Here is a 19,139-nt window from a genome sequence, read left to right as displayed (position 1 = left end):
CTGTGACAAAGCATAAGGAGTAGCAACAGAAGTGATCCAGCAGATGTTTCTCTATGGGACTTTTCCAAAGCGATGCTCATCTTTAAACCACCACCTTGCATACGTACAGAGCGGTCACCCTGCTCACCAGTCTGGCCAGACAGCATCAGACACTGGCTGATATCCTACGTCCCATTTGAAGCAGGAATCACCGAGTTTTTCATTACTAGAGACCTTAACACCCACATCGTACCGTTTTGCCCACTCCCTGTCTGTCTGTGGCCAGTGACTCTCTGCATTCCACTGGGGCAAGTCTTCCCAGCACGCTGCATTAACAGCTGGGTCAAGTTCATGCTCAGAGGTGCAATGCCAGCTCCTCCACTGTTCAGCCAAGCTCTTCCCATCCATGTGACAGCAATCAAAGGATGACTTCCACTCTGCCTCTGTCTTGCTGTCGCTTCCCTGACTAACTGCTAAATCACCGAACCTTTGCTCCCCTTCTCACCCTGTTATTTCCACATTAGTAGCATCTCTCCAAGCAGAGTCTCCACGAGACTCCTGGCGTACTCTGGGTTAGTCTGCTCTTCTCTTTGGTCACCCCTTCTACATGTGCAGATGCTTTCACTTGTGCCAGTAATGCACACAGAGCTCGCCTCACTGCCATCCCCGCCAGCCTTTTTACACCTCCTGTCTCCACCCGATCCTTGTCTTGCTGTGACCCGAGCGCTTCTCCTGGGGCCGTACACATAGCCCATAGCCCACTCTAACATCTCACAAAGGTTTCCTGAGCCTGGAGATGAGCACACCCCTCCATTCTCCCACTGTGCCATATTCTTTGCTACAGAAAAGCCTTCTTACCCCTCTTGCCTTTTCTCTCTGCCCCTGGACCAATGCTCTGTGCCACGTACAACAACTCACCTCACAGTGATGATCTCCCCACCTGAAAACAGAAAATTTCTGCATTGTTCTCTCTGGGACAGACACCTCAAGGAACTCAAAAGGAACAAACCCCTCTAAAAACAGTACCGGCTCAATCCAATAAGTACAACTGCAATTAGCCAAGCAGAAAATGGGTATATCCACAGCTCCAAGGTATTGTAACCATACGAGCGGCCATCCCATATTTGAGAGGAAGCCATGGGATTTATTTGTACCATGCGATGATGAAATAGCTTCTAATTCAGCAGTAACTAAGAAGGATGTTAAGCCACAGCTAGTAAATGAGGTATTTTGAAATCAGCAAGCCCAGAGAACTTGTACTCGAGATTTGAAAGGGACCTGGCCAAGAAGTGCTCTGGATCATTAATGTTGACTTTTAATAAGTCTTTGGAACACGGAGAGCTGGAAGAAAGCTTATGTTGTGCCAGAGTTTTAAGAGGATAGAAACAGGATGACCCACATAATTATCCACCTGTGACCCTGACTCCTATCCCAGGTGAAATAACGGAACAGCTGTAAAAGAACTTCATTAATAAAGCATTAAAGGAGGGTAACGGCAAATGCCAACAGCTTGGGTTTATAGGAAGCAGATTTGTCACTAAGTTGAGAAATTTTTTTGGAGTTGAATATGTTCCTTAAGCTTGCAGGCTGGATGTAAAAAGAGTACAAAGTTTATACAATTTAAAGCCAACTGAGGCCTTACAAAAACCTTAGCCTTCCTATCCCTGTAGAAGGACTACCAAAACAGTTACAGAAACTCCGATGCAAGCCAGGAAATTGTGGGGTAAGACGGGCAAGCGATCCTCGAGTCACCACGTGCTGCAGAAAGGCAAAATTGCACGAGCAGAGGGAAAGGAGCAGCCATCGCAGGAATTTGCCCATAGTGAAATGCAGAACATCATCACTCCCTGCTCTGGGTTTCCTTGGCTCAACGCTTCCACTACCGAGAAGCCCACTGGCTTCTACTTAGTTTTGTCTTCAGTGTGCAACGTCAACAGGACATTCATAAAAACTTCATTTATTAGAAACCAAATCCATAAATTGAAGCGCAAGCATGAATACCGCAGATGCTTCCAGGTACACGCCAAAAGATGTGCCTCTGACGCTCAGCAACGGCAACGAGAGCCAGAGCAGAACAACATCCTACTGGTAAGGGACTAGTAAATTCATTACACATCATGAAGGCTTTGGGTCCTTGCCCAAGGGTAAGAAGACAAATGCTGGGGGACGCAGTAAAGTTGCTCTTCGTGTCGTCTTCTGGTATGAAGCAATGGATGATGAACAGCCAAACCGCCTAACGCTTTTGGGTCCGATATTACACAAAGGATGCGCTTCATCTCCTGCAACATCTCTGCCCTGCCTGAGGTTTAGCGGCAGCCCTCCACCCTCGCCCCTTCCTGGGAGGTCAGCTATGGTGTGACCTTTATGAAAAAAAGCCAGTTTTCCAACCCAGGAGCCAAAAATCTTCAGCCGCAACCCTGTCATCTTCCCCTTGATTTATGCCTGGGTGGGAGTCCCTGCCAGCTCCAGGTGGAGCAGTGGCAAGTTGGGGAGAAAAGCCGTTCTCCACTCTAAAATCAGCAGGCAGCAATGCACATCGGATATCACCCCTGTGCTGCCAAACAGCTGGGCTGCCCTGGGCATCTCAGAGACAGATAGAGGGTCTGTGAACAATTTCAAAATCCCCCTGATGGTCATTGCTGAGCCTCTATGACTTCATCTCAGTTACTGTTATGTTTTTGAGAGTCAAGAATAACATTAATTTTCCATATCTTGTGGTTTTTGGAGGGTGTGAATAAATTCTCTTGCTGTGAGTTATTTAGGTATCCGTAAACCCAACTCCACAGTGGCGAAGCCATTGAGCAACACAGAAAGCCCACAGTGGAGATGTGGCAGGCAAAAACTCACCAGTATGACACATCATAAGGTCCTAAGTATCAAGAATTGCAGAGACTTCTTACGGTCATGATAGGTCTACTCAGAGCAGCTAGCCAAATCCAAAACCTGTGAAAAATTAATTTACCTTCCTTTTCTAAGTTTGGTTTCCTACCTCATACACATGCACGAATGCAAAATGCCAAAAGACAACAGACTTGTGCCCTTTCAGACCACCAGGAATCAAGGCATCCTCCAAATCCTGCAGAAAAATAACTTTTTGGCACATCAACAAGAAAAGCTGCGCCACTGTGGTCTCCCAGCACCATGCTGTCTCTTCCTTAGAGATGTATCTCAGCAGGAGCTTTAAATTGGAGCATCATTTGGTCCAACCGCCACTGGAAGTGAAGCACAGCTCAGAAGACCCTCTAGCTGGTCTCCTCTCAACTTTAGTTGCCCAACGTTGCCCATGCTGCCTGCCTAAACCATGGAGCAGCTAGAAGCCGGGACTACCTGTTAAGCCACGTCAGAAGACTACAAAACATACCCTGGGGAGCCAATATTCAAAGCTGCTTTTGGTCCCAGGTTTTCTTCAGTTCATCCCTGTGTTTAGGAGTCCCGTCGCACATATTTTCACCACCCTTGTGAATCCTCAGCACTGGAAGCAGCAGGGTGAGCACAATGAATGGTGTATCCCAAAGCCTGAGTGCCTCCTGAAGGCAAACCGGTACCCATAGCGGTTAAGGCTACTTTCCTTCCTCACCTCAGAGTTTCACTTCCATCCTCCAAAAACATGTTGGTCTTTTAATGTATGCGCCTCAGCTGAGCTAAAGCCCCCCAAACACACAGAGAAAACCTCCATTTTACTCAAAGGATTTGTGAATTCAGCTTAAGAGGAACAAGCCTCCTCCACGAACAAGTGCAAGAAGAACAGGAGGAGAAGGAGAGACCTCATTTAAGACTATACGAGGGGAAATTGCAAAAAATTACCTAAACCTTTAGGAACATATTTATATTTTGATTTCATGTAATATTACTTCCTGGTTTCCAGCACATATTCCCTGGGCGTCCCCTATCAAATATCAGGCAGTATTAAATCACTGATCCCTGATCCCCGTAGCTCTCAGAAAAACATCTGTACTAATTTGTTGGTTTTCCTTAACATGAGGGCCAGATGAACTCCTCCAGGGCTCAGCCAAGTGAGATCGCTGACAGATGCAGAATAGAAGTGCAAAGATTTTTCCTTTATTAAAAATAAGGTTCCACACTCCAAGCCCTGAGCTTGTCGTTTGCCAGAGTGATGAAATGACACGCGGCAACCTTGATCCAACACTGTTGTGGATACAAAAACAGGGTTCTTACCTAATGCTGCTCCACTAGCAAACGATTTCTGACAGCACATCCAAATTGGCACGGGCCAACAAGGTGAGGGGTCTGGCAACTGGATACAGCCCTTTTCTGCTAGGGGTCTCTGAAACGTCTCAAAGACATATAGTTATTTATGTTCACCAACCTGTCAACGCAGCAAATTTGACACCCAGCTCACCGCTCTCAGGACCTCAACTCCATTTTTGACAAACTTTGCTGCAGTGGTTCAACACGAAGCAGCCTCCTTCGCAGGAGCAGCAGATGTGAGGGCAAGGCAGCGATCCGTCCCTGCCATTCACAGTAAGGTCAGTCCAAGCCCCCAGCAAGGGCTGCTGCTGGAATAAACTGCAAAGCCCCAGGGGGATGAGCCAGCACCACCTTCGCTGGGCAGTCCCGGGCATCTTCCATGTCTTTGGCACACACAGCGAGTTAAACTCAGGTGGAGCAGGCAGTCCGCAGAAGCAAGCAGGAATGAGGAGCGGCAAGCCTCAGTTTGCTCCTGTCAGCTTAGCCACAGCGTTTTGCATCGACAGCCTCATACACCTCAGCAAGGTGTTCACACAAGCATTTATTAACAATCACGCAGATGTTCATCTCTGCTCCTTCAATGTTTCAACCCCCACAACAAGCAGATCTAGCCACATTCTGATTTGACAGACAAAGCTGTGATCCTCTTCGACTTTTGCCCTGGCTTGGGGAAGGCACCGTATTCCAAAACCACTTAATTGCAACTCAGTTGAATAACCAAGCCTTCCCTTGAAGCAAAAGGTCATTTTCATACAAAAAGCTCCCTTCTGACTTCAGAAGAGTCCCAAGGGAAGGTGCTGTCTGCACACAAGTATGAGACCTTGGTTTTCTCCATCTCTGGTGGGCTCAGTGATATGGATGCTTCTCCCCTGTAGAAGAAACTTGAACACTTCACATGGGATGCTGAAGGGGTATCGGAGGCTGCCCTTGCCTGAATAGGAATATTAATCTAAGTGCTAGCTATCTGCCAGGGAAAGACCTACTTGCATGTTAACCTCAAGCCGTGTATTTAGCCCCAAAAGACTCACCACAAAGCTTGTCAGCACCACACATGCCTGCTCAGGAATAACCCGCACCCCTCTGCCAATGCCGGTGGTTCACAGCGGGAATTCCCCCTTCAGCAACTTCTCCCCAGCGATGACCCAGCCAAAATGCTGAGAAAAACCCACAAAACCAGATCCCTCCTCCAGAAGCCTGAGGATGCATCCCAGCCAGGGGCACTGGTCAGCCCATTGACAGGCTGTATCTGCTTTCAATAAACTTTTATAGCCTGTCAATGCGCTGAATCCTACGCAATAAAATTTGTGTCATAAAAAAAGGCTTGCAGTGCCAGCGGGGGTTTTTTTGGTTTGTTTTTTTTTTTGTTTTTTTAAACTCCCCTCTTTTTAATTTGAAGACAGCTGGGAGGGACCGATTCAGGGGCCAAGTTCATAAGATTTTTTTTTCCCCCCAAAAAAAATCACTTTAAATTACAATGGGAATTTTCAGAGTCTCCTTCTGGGGAGAGCAGCCATTTTCAAAAGTGACTTCATTTCCAGAGCTGGCTTACCTCCCAGCATTTGAACAAGCAAGGAAAGAAAAGTTCAGAAAGTAGACAGGTTTCAAGCTTGGCTTGATTAATTTCAAATTTAACAGTCACAAACCAGCCTTTAAAATTCCAGGATGGTTTAGCTTATCAGGCTGCCAGTCCTGAACTTCAGCTCCCTGACCAGAAGAGGTGATCCTGCCCAGAATTGCCTTCAGTAGACATCTTGATGCATAAGCCTGGCACGGACAAGGAATCTGAAACCCCACAGCTGGCAAATCTGTAGATTTAACCCTGCAAGGCTTTTGGCATGGACTTTTCCAATGGGCCAAGGTCTGAAACCCCCGGTTCACATCCCTTCCCTGGGATGCACTTTTGTGGCCATATTCAGCCAGATTAAATCCCTTTCAAGTCCCTGCATCTAGGAAATGGGGAACAAGGGACGCTTAAGAGCAATTCAGAGATGGGGACCAAGGAGTCTAGAGGGCAGCTAACAGCCTCTTTATTCCCTACCTTTAAGATGCAGATAACATTGTTGTCTTAACGAGCAGGTTATGAAGATAAATGTGCTGCCAGTGGTTAAGAGGCTCCATAGCTCTCAGGACAGCAGCCCAATTCCCAGTCCCACCGGTGGCTGTTCAGGGCACTTTTCACCCCAGCTGATGGTTGTCTGTAATGCCTGGTTATCAGGCAGAGTTTTCCCTGGGAGGAGCAGGGCTTTGATAAAGGTCCTGCAAAAAGCTATGAGTAAGCGGGAGGAATTTTCCCTGCTCACATTGTTTGGGCTGTCAGTCACCCCAGCTTTCCGAGGAGTAATACATGAGCCTAGGAGAGAGCTGTAAATACCATGTCCCAGCATGTGTCTAAGGGAGGGAGATTCACACATGGAGGGTGCAAACAGCTGTAGCTCTATAGACAGCTGTTCTCCACCACAGCACATTGACTGATGGGGTCTCTCGCCGAGATGTCAGCTTTCGCTAGTGTTTTAGGAAAGATAAGTCGCTAATGACCGCTGTTTAAATGATTCTTGGCAGGAAGAAAAACACAGAGGTCCTTTATGAAGAGTTGCTCTTTATCTGTCAGAATAGCAGCGCCAGTTAATATTTTTTTGGGGTTTTTTTGGGTTTTTTTTGGTTTTTTTTTTTTTGTTTCCATGCTCTATGTTGTCTCTGGAGAGGGTTGGGGGACACACGTGGGGGAAGAACTGCTTTCCAAGTCTTCCAGACTAGATGTTAATGTCTAAGACATGATGGACTGCCTGCTAGGGTCCCACGGCTCTACCTCCTAATATCACCTCTTCAATTTTTAAGCGCTTTTATTTCTGGTGAAAGACAGGGGATTGACAGCAATCAGTTTGAACAGCTACAGGAGAGGCGAGGAAAGCTGCTCTGCTCTGACAGAGGGACCAGCGCAGACTGACAACACTGCCCGGCAATCCATCCCAGATGGGTGATTTACACTGATGGGTGGCCTCTGGTCAGAGTGGTTTCCCACAGCATCCCAAGCAGCGGCTCCTTGGAGAGTTCTGCTAGCCATCTGGTTGGCTAGAAAGCAAATCAAGTAACATAATCAATGCCTGTTCTCCAGGTGGCATCACAAGAAGAATCAGCAAAGACAACAAGCCATACCCTGACGACAGAAACCTTACTCCGAAAGTAGTGACTTCAACAGTCATTCACACTTGCTTTCCTATTTACTCTGTACGTCTCCTACCTCTTTGGACATCAACCTCCACAGCACACAAGCTTCTGCATGACAGCAAACCCCAGTTGCATCCCTCTTGATCCAAAGTACACATAAGACAGCATTTGCCAGCTCCCTTCATAATGGGGCAGAAGAGGCCAATGGCACAGGCGCGGCGAAAGGGCGCTGTGTAACCGCAGTGGGGAGAGCGGGTTCTGGAGAATCTGGGTCTAATCCCCTCCTGTGTGACCTCAAAGAGGTCACACTTTTCCTCCTCGGCCTCCCCATCTGCACAGAGATCACAGAATCCTAGATGATGGATAGCCAGACTGCCCTACCAAGTGGTGAGAATTAACTAGTGCCTGTAAAGCATGTTGAGAGACTCAGATGACAGGTAGTATATAACTGCAAACTCTATTATATCATTCCACCATCCCCCTTGCCAAAAATCTGCCTTTGCAGAAAAGATCCAGACACCAAATACGTTATTAAGTGAGGATGTCTGACAGTAGTTCAGCTACGTAGAGATGTTAAATAGTAATAATAATGAAACAATACTCAGCATTTGAGGATGCTGTACATCTTCAAAGCACTTCACCAAAACATTAACTGATTATACACCAAATAAATTGCTCACAGCTGTTAGAGATCCATGAGGTATTCAAAAGAACGGGATGGAACATCATCCATCCTGGATCATACAGGGGATGCATGTGCTATAGCGTAATCAAGAGCTCAAAGGAAATAACTTGCAGGGAGTTCAGCTTTTAGTGCTTTTCTGTACACCTCAAAGCAGTTTATTGTTAGAAAAAGCAGCACAGGGGCCTGAGCTCCCTCAGCTGCAGAAGAAAGTTGTGACAGAGCCAAAGCCTTTTTCAAAGTTCAATGTCATACCATTAAAACTCCTATTTCAACTTAATCTTAGCAGAAATAGCTGCATGCCAGACAGCTTAAGGCATCTATGGTGTTTATAGCCACGACCAAGGGAACGTAACTTTGGCCCTCCTGTAGTAAACACAGCAAGCTCATCCAACAACCCCTTTTGCATTCATCTGTCTTAATTTAAGTGTGGCCTTCACTACTGCAATTCCACATTCTGGTAAAGAATTAAGACTACCCCCCCCCCCCCAACCAGTTCACATCCATGGCTCATAAAAGCATCGCATCCCTCTCCTCTGCCCACCTCTCCCACCCCCAAAGCAAGCAGCTGCTGAACAAGCAATTTCAGGTGCATAGTAAAAAGCTTGTCGCTGTAACTGCCTGTAACACATGCAGTCAGAACACCACCAGGGCACTTGCATCTAAATAAACACAGGAGAAATATTATTTCCACGTACAATTATTGGCTAGCGGAGCTAGTTCCTGGTCTGTTCCCTGCCAGAGCACAGCACCTGCCTAGGCAGATGCCTGGAAAGACAGAAGCGGGGACCTGGCATCTGCAATACCCATTAAGGTATAAAAGGTTGTTTGTTCACAGAGCTGTAGCCTTGGTCGTTTCCAGCGCACGGCTGAACACTACCACGGCCCGGTGTTTGCCACTGACCCCCTTCGTGGTCTGCCTGCATTCTCTCATGGTCTCCAAGGGAAGAGCTCTGAAGAAAAGCCCAGAGAAGCCCACAACCCTCATCAATTTAACACCACTTCACCACAGCGTTAGGCTCAGCCTGTTTAGTCTATCCCTTCCAAAAGCAAGGCAGCCCGCTCAGTGCGGCATCCCATCACCTGACAGCAGGAGTGCAGCACATCAGGGCAGATGTGCTGTAGGACAGCAGGAGAGAAAGGGTGGAGCATGCCCCAGATCCAGGGTGGAGTGCACACAGAGCATCATCCTTGATTAAACCTGCAGCAACCAGCACAGATCAAGACCAAGAGGTCCAGCAGAACTTCATTTTGGGGGATGGGGCTAGCAAAGGACAGAAGAGCAGTGTCACTGTAGAAAGAGCAGGCAAGATGCAGGTCAGGAAATAACTGCCAGCACCACACAAGGCCAAGCCAGGAGCTTTCCAGATGCCAATGGCTAAAATTAAGGCAGAGCAGCCAACCTTGCACCCATGCAGGACTGTGGCATGCTGCAAGGCGCTTGTATCAGGGCAGTCAAGACTTGCTAGGAAATGGGAACGGCAGAGCGACAGCGAAGCCCCATTGACACAGCCCGCACCTAGAGGAAAGAAAACCAGCCCCTCATTTTCTTTAGTATTAAGGCTCACAGCACGCAGAATCTCACAGGAGTTTTAGTTTCAGCCTTTTCTACCATTTGCATGCCGTGGACTGGAGATCATCCTGCCACACATCATCAACATCTCCAAAGAATCCCAAGGTGACTGCATTTACAGTGAAACCTCCAGTACCCTCCAGGAAAGCCAGCATGCTCTTGGTAACGGAGACAGCAACCTATTTGAAGATGAGCTATTTAAAAGCAGTAGCCTGTGGTACTCTGCCAAACTCAAGAAGAACACCATAAAGCATTTTTTCTGGTTTGCTCCCAGTTCACAATACACCAGCTCAAAGAGGTGAGGGATTTTGCTTTGCAAACCCCATTTTGGTAGGGGGGTCACTGTGTTTGTCGAGTGCTTTAAGCTCTATAAGGCAGGAATCATGCCCTTACACTGCACTACAACTTAACTGCGTCTATACAGATTATTTTAAGAAAACTGTTTAAACATACATCCTGCACACCACATCAGCTTGAGATATACGCTTGAGGACACAAGCATGGAATAGGGGCTGAAAAGCTTGCCCCGCCTTGTGTGCTGTATAAAATATCCTTGTAACATCACACAGCACACCAGGGTGAGATATTAGGTGTGGTCTGATATCAAGGGACAATGCTGCACCGGACAGAAGGATGCTACAAGAGACACTGTGGATGTTGGTGAAAAGAAGTAGCTTTAGGTGCCGCTCTGTCATTTAGGAACTGCAGCATAAAACGCAAGGCAGGCTGTCAGCAGGTTGCATCGCTGAAGTTCCAAAGTACAGCTTAGAAAAAAAATATAAATATCTCTGTGCAGGGCATCAGAGTGGAATTGGCACTGGAGCGCGTCGGCAGAGCTACACATGAGTTTCCAGGGCAGGCGAGCCATGCCCAGAGCCAAGCACTGCGGTGATGGGTCAGGCACATGCTGATCCCATTGCTTCTCAAGGGCATCTCTCCTCAAGCACTGCAGGAGGGTCTGTGCACCCCCATGGTCAAGGGAGGAGAAACATGGAAGGGCAAAGCGCACATAGCACCTGCTCAGGCTGTGCCTGGATCCAGTCAATGCTGTTCAGCCTCTCACTTGGAAAAAAAAAGCCACCACAAATACAGTTTCTCCCATCCAAGCCTCTCTCCTTCCCCCTCTGAGCTCATTCATGGCTCAGGCTCCAGGACAGCTGCCGGGTTGCCAAGTCCCCCCAGCTCACTGAAGCACAGAGCAACATGATCGGGATGATAGCTGGGCCAGCTGTTCGAAATCACTGCAGGACTCAAAACAACTACAGACCAAGCAAGAGGAAAAAAAAAAAAAAAAACCAGCAGAAAGCCCCTCGCTCCTTTTCCTCTGCCTGGACATTGTGGTCTCATTGTTACCACCATCCTTACATCGCCAAGTGAGCCCTGGCCAAAATGACAGCTCATTAAGAATATTTTAAAAATACACTGGGTGGGGACTAAGGAGCCCAGGGAACAGGGACCAGGCAGTGGATTTTTTCACACCTAAGTGATTGCTTTGAATGCAGCTTAGGTCACTAGAAGTGACCTCGATCCTGACTGGGACCAGTGCCAGTGGACTCCAGGGTGAAGTCCCCCCATCCAGGCAGCAGCAGAGCCACACTGAAGCTCAGAGTCCTGCAGGTAGACAAGGTATGTGCCAGCAGGACTCGTATACGTTTCCATACAGACTCCGCACGCAAGAGCTGCCCAACTCAGCAGCCTGCAAGCTTAACTCAAAGGCAGAACCCCCTCTAGAAAAAAGCCCTTTCTATCTACAGGGAGTTACCGTCTCCCACAGCAAAATCCACCAAACTCATTTGGAAACACCATTTTGTTTAAATTAGAGCACATCAAAGCAGGCAACAATGCCCCTCTCTCTGTTTATGGGAAGCATGTTGCCTTCCCATGGCGACTGGCACAGTGGGCTACCAAATGTGCTGAGCTGACACTAAACATCAGCAGAGGGACCCTGAGAGGATGGAGAAGAGCAGGATATCTGCTCCCTGACCACACAGGGACCAGGAACCCCACAAATGCAACACTCAGCAAGGAAGATGGGATTCCGAGACACAAATATCCACAGGACCTCCCCACCAACAGCAGTTGGGCTGCAACTCCAGCTTGTTGTTCTGCACATGTGAATAAGGGCAGGGGAGGCAGCTGACCAAAAGTGTTCAGGCCAGTGCCCAAGCACCAGGCCCTGCATGGGATACCCCTCGCTAAGGGCATCTTCAAGTTGGGATGGGGCTTGGATGCCATAAATACCGGCAGTGGTGCCAGAGGACCACGCGGGAAGCTGAGGAAGAGCAGTACTTGGGCAGTTAACATCGTATTTTCTCAGCGTACCACTCTACTGGTGCTCCACAGCCTCCAAGGCAGGTCTTCCCAGCCCCTCCGTTCTCAGCAGGCAGCGTGGGGACTTGCAGCGATGTCACCAGGGGGTAACATTCTTGTTCCACTTTCCTTCTGCTCCCTGGCTGCAGGGGCTGGCTCAGAGGCAGTGCTGGGCTACTCTCCTACTGGTCGCACAGTCAAGTCACAGAAGCCTGGGAGCATCCCCTCAAGATTTTAAGTGCCCCTCTGCCTCTTGGGGTGGGAAGGGGGCCAGGCTAACATGCTGCTCTGTTCGTGCTGCCATCACCAGCCCCACAGGTGCCCAGATATATCCGGAGCATCAGGACTCTTAAGAAACATCTCCACACCTCCTTCACGCTGCACTAGCTCTATAGAAATAGCAGAGGCCCAATCTGTCAGCTCTAGTTAGTTTTGCTACGAGCACATCTGATGAAGCAAAGCCAGAGGCTACGCTCCCCATTACGAACCTGGAAATAAGGTTGCAAGAAAAAAACCCGCAGCAGACACAGTTCTAGGCTGTGCTTGTCATCAAGATGCCTCCTGAGCTGTTTCCACCATCGTCTCCCTAATGGACAGCGGCGTTTCTTCGCAGAGTGTTTCTCCAGCACTGAACCCTCCCCATGTGTACCCCCCTCTTCGGGGCAGCGTAGTAACCCTGGTGTGTGGCCATCCAGAACACCCTGCCCCTCCTGGCTGGAAGTTAATCACAGGGTTTCACGAGCGAGAGGAAGGGGACTGCACCTCCGCTGTTCAAGAGCCTCTTGGCTTTTCAGAAGGAGCAATCATTGCACATACATTTCAGCAAACCCATGGGCTCCCACATCCTCTCAGCACATTAAGAAACAGCTGACTAGTTACTTATTAGAGAGTCTGGTCCAGATGAACTCCTCCCTTCCTGTCTTCTGCCTTCCAGAAAGCTGGTCTCTCCCTTTGGAGAAGTCTCTCACCTACAGCAAAGACTCTGGCTAGAGCGCCCAAGGGTTTGTCATTTCTGGTGAGAACAGGAGCCACTACAACCTCTCTCCTGCGATTGCTTTTCTTCACCAAGCCTCCAGCAGAAGCATCCTGACAGCTTGCTACCCTCATTGCATCCCCAGCTCCCTGCACCGCTTCTTCCCATACCACAAGCTCACCCCCACCGTCTCCAGGTGCATAATAAGAGCATATTTCTGCCTAAACACTACTCCTGGGCAACTGGCTTCTTTCTCTTCCATTCCTTTATCCTCTGAGGCTTTGCTGCGTGCACAGAAGACAGGACAGATGTACAGGCTGCTGCAGCCCAGGGTCCCCTGTGGGACAGTAATTGCAGGATGAGGTAAGGCAGAAGGAAGTGGGTGCTCTAGGCTGAAGGGAAGGACAGCTGTGCTTCCCAGGATCTGGAGCAAGTTAATTGATAAATACCAGAGTTGGACTTGAAGGAAAGCTGGGCATTCACACAGCCAAGAAAGCCAAACTGCTTTGGAAGAAGCCCTGGCCTTTGTTGCACAATCTCTATGCAAGGCACTCGCTGTACTCGGAGAGCAAGAGGGAAACTAGGGATAAGCAAGCGTACACCCCCTCACTCAGCCTCGCACAGCTCCAAACACAGCTCGGCACAGGCCTCCAGCTTCCCACCTATCAACAGCCACAGCCCCCAAAAGCTGGCACTGCAGCTGCCCCCACGGAGCTCGGTGCAAGAAGCAGCAAGAGGACTCAGAAAAGTCGAAGGCACATACCACCCGGACAGCCAGTTTCTGTAACTCTCAGTGTTCGACGGGCCTTTGAAACCTCAGGAGAAAGCAAGCAGCAATGAGGACCTCAAGCATTCTTTCCAAACCGGTATTAGACATACAACCAACTGCTAGGTAAATAAAAACTGCAAAGCCTTTAGCTTGCAGCTTCACAACATTCAGCGACATAACCTTGTGCTTCTCTGACCGCTTTCACTTGACAATTCATTTAAAGAAAACTCTGGCTGGCTCCCAACACCCCGTAAGTTCACCCAAATCCTACCTTATCACGCAAACAGCAACTCAGATTCAGTCAGGACCTTCTCTGCCACACCAAGCTACCATGTGGTAGCTCAGGATACTCTGTTGCAGAAAGGAGCTGCAAACAGGGAAAAAGAAAGGTGTAAGTCCTCAGGAAAATCAGGGTAGAACACACTCGCATCCTCCTCGCTAGCCCTCAAGTCTTTAATCTCCTAGGTCACTGCAAGCTTCTTACCACAAAGAGGACATCAAACATGCCCAGAGAGCTGCCTCATTCATCCCTTCCCTCAAAAAACCACAGCCTCACCTGAACCAGATTTATATAAACTCCTTGCTCTCACACCCCTGTGAGGACAGGTTAATTGGAGTCATAAGGTTGACCTCCTTCTTTTCTCCAGGGGGAACAGTTTACTTTGTTAGTCCTTTTCCTCCTCCTTGTTTCTCCAACGGTCACAGATGGCCCAGGGAACCGTGTTTTAGATACACTTTAAAGCCCCTGTGGCTTACTAATATGGGAAGACTTGGGAAGCCCTGTATTATTCCACTTTATCTGAAAAGCTTCACAAGGCTTAGAGAAAGCATCAGGAATTACTGCGTGAGAGATCTTACCTGGGTCACAGCCATGCACCTGGAAACACACACCTAAACCACCTGTACAACACATAGACATCAGGCTTCCCTTCTCGTGTGTGCCAACACCTCTGCAAAATTACACAGTCATTTCAAAGAAAAAGCACCGCTGTGCACTTCCAGCCACAGCAGCGGGATGCAAACAAAGCCTGTGTGTACACACACGTGCATATGTACGTGCACACACACACAAAATACATGTGCACACCCTTGTGTGCAAATTATCTGTCTTCCGTTTGTATTTGGCTTGGCTGTACAGCCTGCTCTCCGTGGGCTCGGCCAGGAGATATCCAGGCTAAGATAAACACCAGACAGCTGCTGGGAGCCAGCGATAGTTTGGTGATTAACAGCTGTGTGGGGCTCTACACAGGGACCCCCCCCGACCTCCACAATCCCTCCAGAACAGGCTGTTTCACTTCAGATTTCTGTTTGTCAGGCGAAGGCTGGAAGGCATCAGAGGAGAGTCCCTGCAAAAGTCGCAGGTGGGAAACCTGGCAAGGAGAAGCTGCTGCCCCAAACCCCGTCACTGCCCCCCCCCCCCCAACTCTGTCCCTTCCCCGGCATGCCAGCCGTGGCAGCCTGCAATGGCTTTGCCCGGCACCTCCTGTGCAGCACTTGCGGCCACAAATGCAAAAATGCAATTGCTTATTTCAAAGTTGCTGAAATCCATGAAAGAATAGCAAAAAGCTTACAGTAAAGCCTATTCTCGTGGCATTTGTGGTTTAACACAATTCAGAAGAAGGTCTTGCAAGTGTTTCACTTTGGGCTCTTTGCAAATGGGCTCCTCTCTTCTAGCACAGGCATGCAGCAAGTGACAGCCTTGTCCTGGAAGAGGAGAAGCTGAGGAAAGAGGATAGACCTGGGCTTTCGACTTAGAATGGGTTTGATACACGAGGAGATGAAAGAAATGCTGTTACCCCCTTCATACCAAGAGGCAACGGGATGCTTAATGACTGTAGCTGATCATTTCCAAAAAGCACAAAGAAATTCCCGGTCTGACTTTCCCAGTTAGAAAGGGCAGCCGCAGCTGCAGCAGGACTGCTGAATGGAAATCCATCCCGAGCAGCAGCGGTCTAGGATGCCTTACACACCACTGCAGAGCCAAAGACGTTTTGACGGAGGAAAGGGGTGAAAAGTGGGAAGTTGCTCACAATGCGACTATAAAAACAAAGTCTAGGGATTAGTTAATAATGTGTGGTCTGAGAAAACAAACACATCTCCCCATAAAGACCCTAGTTCAAATAAACTGGTGCTGTTGTCATTAAACCCCACCATCTGCATGTCTGTTTTCCACTGGGTCTAATGTGTAATTTAAAGGGACCACTGTGTGGAGAAATAGTCCCCCAACACCATCCTTTGGGGCACTTCAAAATCCAGATGTGGCTGAGAGACACTGTGACTTGGACTCATCCCTGCGTAACATTTGTACTGAAACTAAACGTATATAGCTGCAAACCCTTAAGCTTTTATGCAGGAAGCCTAAGTCGAAGGCAAGGGCGTCTTGCCTTCAAAACGATGAAGCCCACAGCCCCTAAAAAGCCAGCAGATGGAGGGATGTGGAAAGGTGGCTGGTTGTGCCCAAGGCGATCGCATGCCCCGTGGAGCTCTCCATCTCCTTTCCCTCTCTGCTCCCAGCTCCCAGCCCTGGACCTGAGAAACTAGGTCTAGTACTAAAGCCCCCCCCCCAGCTCGGTGGGTGACTGAAGACCTCCCTGGCTCTGCTCAGGTCGCTCTTTCATGCCTGATTGCAGCTCATCAAGGCCCAAAGTCTAATAATGAAACAACCAAGGCTGAGAGCTCTCTGTGACAGCTTAACTGATGATTGTAATTAGGGACCAGCCCACACAGCTTTTCATTAGTGTGCCGCACAGGACTTATTATGACTGTCGTGGAGAGACTGTGCTTCACGTCCAGGAAAAAGGCATCAAGGCCCGTAAGTCATCAAGGAAAAGGGGAGCAGAAAGGCTTGGTGCAAATAGGGAGCTCTCTGTGCTCTTATGGATTCGTAAATGGCCGTTACTGTGCGTTTTCAGTGCGGAGTGATGTTTCGTTTACATGAGTTTGTATTCTGGGTACATCCAAGCATGTTTTTATTTTATTGCATGTGGCACATTCATCATTTTTTCAACTTCTGCGGCACCCTGGTTATTCCCCAGATGCTGGTGACTGCAGGCAGTCTCTTGAGTCTCTGCTTCTTTCCCTCCAGACAATCAATGTACCCCTAGATGAGCCTGACCATCTCTTTCCTTAGTCCATGGGTCACTGGTTTTGGCTATGATTCACTTACCAGCCTTCTCCGAGTGCTGGCTGAGACCTTTCGCTGCAGTTGTGGTGGTGCCGTGTACCTGGGGTGTCTATATCACTTCCTCTGTTTTGCTTCCTGAAAAATTAAAAATATTTTCTTACATAGCAAAAGACTAACCATACTAAGAAATAACGCTCATTTTCTAGATGATAGGTAGAACACAGTCCTCTGGGGTCTCTACTTTCTTCCTCCCTTCTGTCTTTCCAAGCAGAACCTGCTTCTCTCTCCTACGCTGCAAACGAGATTTTGGGTTTTGTCAGTTTAATTCTGCAGCTTCGAGTTTCCTCACTCCTGGGCAATGTCTGCCCTTCTCGTAGCTGTTTTATAGAAGAACTTGTGATTGTAAATGGCAAAACGAAGGAAAAGGAAGTAAACTGGTTATTGTGCCAGAACCACTCCTGGCACTCCTCCCATTTCTATTTTCTTTTACATTATAAAGCTGGAATAAATCAAAGTGAGCAGTACACCGGTAAACTGATGAAAGGGGAGCAGAATCAGCACTCTGGTCCCTCACGCTGGTATAAAGAGGTGCGTCCCATGCAGGCAAGAGTTAGCCTGAATTACAAGTGGTGGGGAAGGAGAATAGACTCAGAGTGTTTATTAGCAGTCATAACCTTAATCAAATAACACTCAAGGATATGTAAAGAAATCTGTTCCACTGCAGCCTCCCAAGCCAAATAAAGGAGTAAATGGGACTTCTATCAAAAATCCCTTTTAAAACTCATGTTGGGTTTTTTTTAAAAAAAATATCCCAATTTCTTGGGGAACAGCCAAAGCTCCAGAGGAGCTGCCCGAGATCAAACCAGTGGCCCATTGTGCTGGGCATTCAGCCTCCTGCGGTCACCAGCTCCAATGCACTGCAGAAAGGTGATGCCCCAGGATGAACCTGGCCGCTTGGGCAATGGTTTCCATGTGTGGAAGGAAGAGGATGCTCCTCCCAAATTATCGGCCCTACAGGCATCTCCCAGCTCAGAGATTTCAATCTCCCCATTCCACTTTGCATAGCAGGAGACTCATTCGCTCCCTCTCCCCCATCCATGGGACTGCTTTAGTCAACGTCTACACACTATGTAGAATTACGGGGGGCGGGGAGGGGAATAAAAGAGGAGAAACAGACTCTGTGTAATAGAGGTGCATGTAAATAATCACTGGCCTAATCCCCTCTGACAACGAAAGATATCCCACCAGAAAATGTTCAAGCCTGTAACTCAACCTGAAATTTAAGCACAAGGAAGTCGTGTCAAAAGGGGACTCGGGTTCCCATAAAAGCCTCTCTACTTCCAGACCCTGGGCCCCCTAGCCAAAAAAACAGAGCAAACTTCCAGACATAACATCAGAGAAGTGCAGGCCTCACAAAGGGACTTGCTAACCTCCACCAGAGAGACAACCACCAAGAAAACAAGCAGAGCGAAGGAAGCCTTCAAGCCCAGATGAAGTACCTGCCAGGGAAGAGAGGCACGCTTTCCATCAGAGAACCAACGGGCTGCGGCACATTATCCCACCAGGGCTGGTGAAAGCCTTCTCGGGGGAGTCATTCAAAACCAGACTGGAAAAGCCCTGGAGAAGATTCGTGGCTGGAGTCTGTTCTCCTCCGCTCTTGTGCAACAACCCTGAAGTTGATGCATGACAGAAGAATCTAGCTTGGTGTAGGAAGAGAAGCCCCTGCACAGAGAGAGAGGGGGATTAAATAAGCTAATTGCGGTTTCAATTCTCTTGCTCCATCACTTCTGACCCACTGAGGGCGTGCAGTGTGTGAGGTCCCACCAGCATTGCATGGGCAGGACTGAAAATCTTCCTGAAAGCAGCACGCATCACCTGGGGAGCAGAGGGCAGCTCCAGTGGAGCGGGTACTCATCTCTGTGTGAGGACACCCGAGGTTAATGCCTCCTTTGCAGTCAAAGACGATATTAAAGAAGAGAAGCAACAAGAGCCAAATTTTGGTCTGCTTTTAAGAGTAGAGGGCCAGGTCAGGACCTGGCTTCTGGTTTTTCACAAAGGAAGAGAATCCCTAAGAATGGCATTGCCTTTGCCAGGGTTAGCAGCTAGTCTGCTGCATTCCCTGCCTCCACCAGCCTTGCCTTGCCTGCCTGCACCCCAGCAGCTCCTCACGGACTGCCAGAGCACCACGCTGCCAGAAAACCAGATCATCTTCCAGCCATGAAGCACCGAGGCAGGCACCTGCCAAGGATGGGTCAGAGTCCACCCTCGCAGCAGTGTCCCACGGTCCATCAGAAAGTGCTCTAGAGGAACGCTGAACTTAGAAAAGAGCTGTCTCCATAGCGCACACAGAAATTC

The 19,139-nt window shown here is 48.6% G+C and overlaps 1 protein-coding gene across 8 annotated transcripts in view; it reads right to left on the bottom strand.

The window, feature by feature from the left end:
• The window catches only part of SNX19 (sorting nexin 19), a 139,740-nt gene that overhangs the window by 84,325 nt on the left and 36,276 nt on the right, over positions 1–19,139 (bottom strand). For 4 of the 8 annotated variants that reach the window (XR_008735432.1, XR_008735434.1, XM_027803117.2 and 1 more), the window contains one exon: positions 16,827–16,919. Coding sequence is in view for 1 of the 8 variants with exons in the window: in XM_055728518.1 (XP_055584493.1) it covers positions 13,958–14,027; positions 16,827–16,919 (163 nt within the window). In the remaining 7 variants the exon portion in view is untranslated. Of the gene's footprint in view, positions 1–13,931; positions 14,028–16,826; positions 16,920–18,283; positions 18,507–19,139 lie in introns of those variants that run through there. The other 4 variants (XR_008735435.1, XR_008735433.1, XM_055728518.1 and 1 more) reach the window with 4 other exon arrangements.

This window comes from Falco cherrug, chromosome 17 (genome assembly GCF_023634085.1).
Source record: "Falco cherrug isolate bFalChe1 chromosome 17, bFalChe1.pri, whole genome shotgun sequence".
In the NCBI taxonomy this organism is placed as follows: domain Eukaryota; kingdom Metazoa; phylum Chordata; class Aves; order Falconiformes; family Falconidae; genus Falco; species Falco cherrug.
The sequence above is the reverse complement of the archived record's forward strand: the minus strand, read 5'-3'. Positions and strand labels throughout refer to the sequence as shown.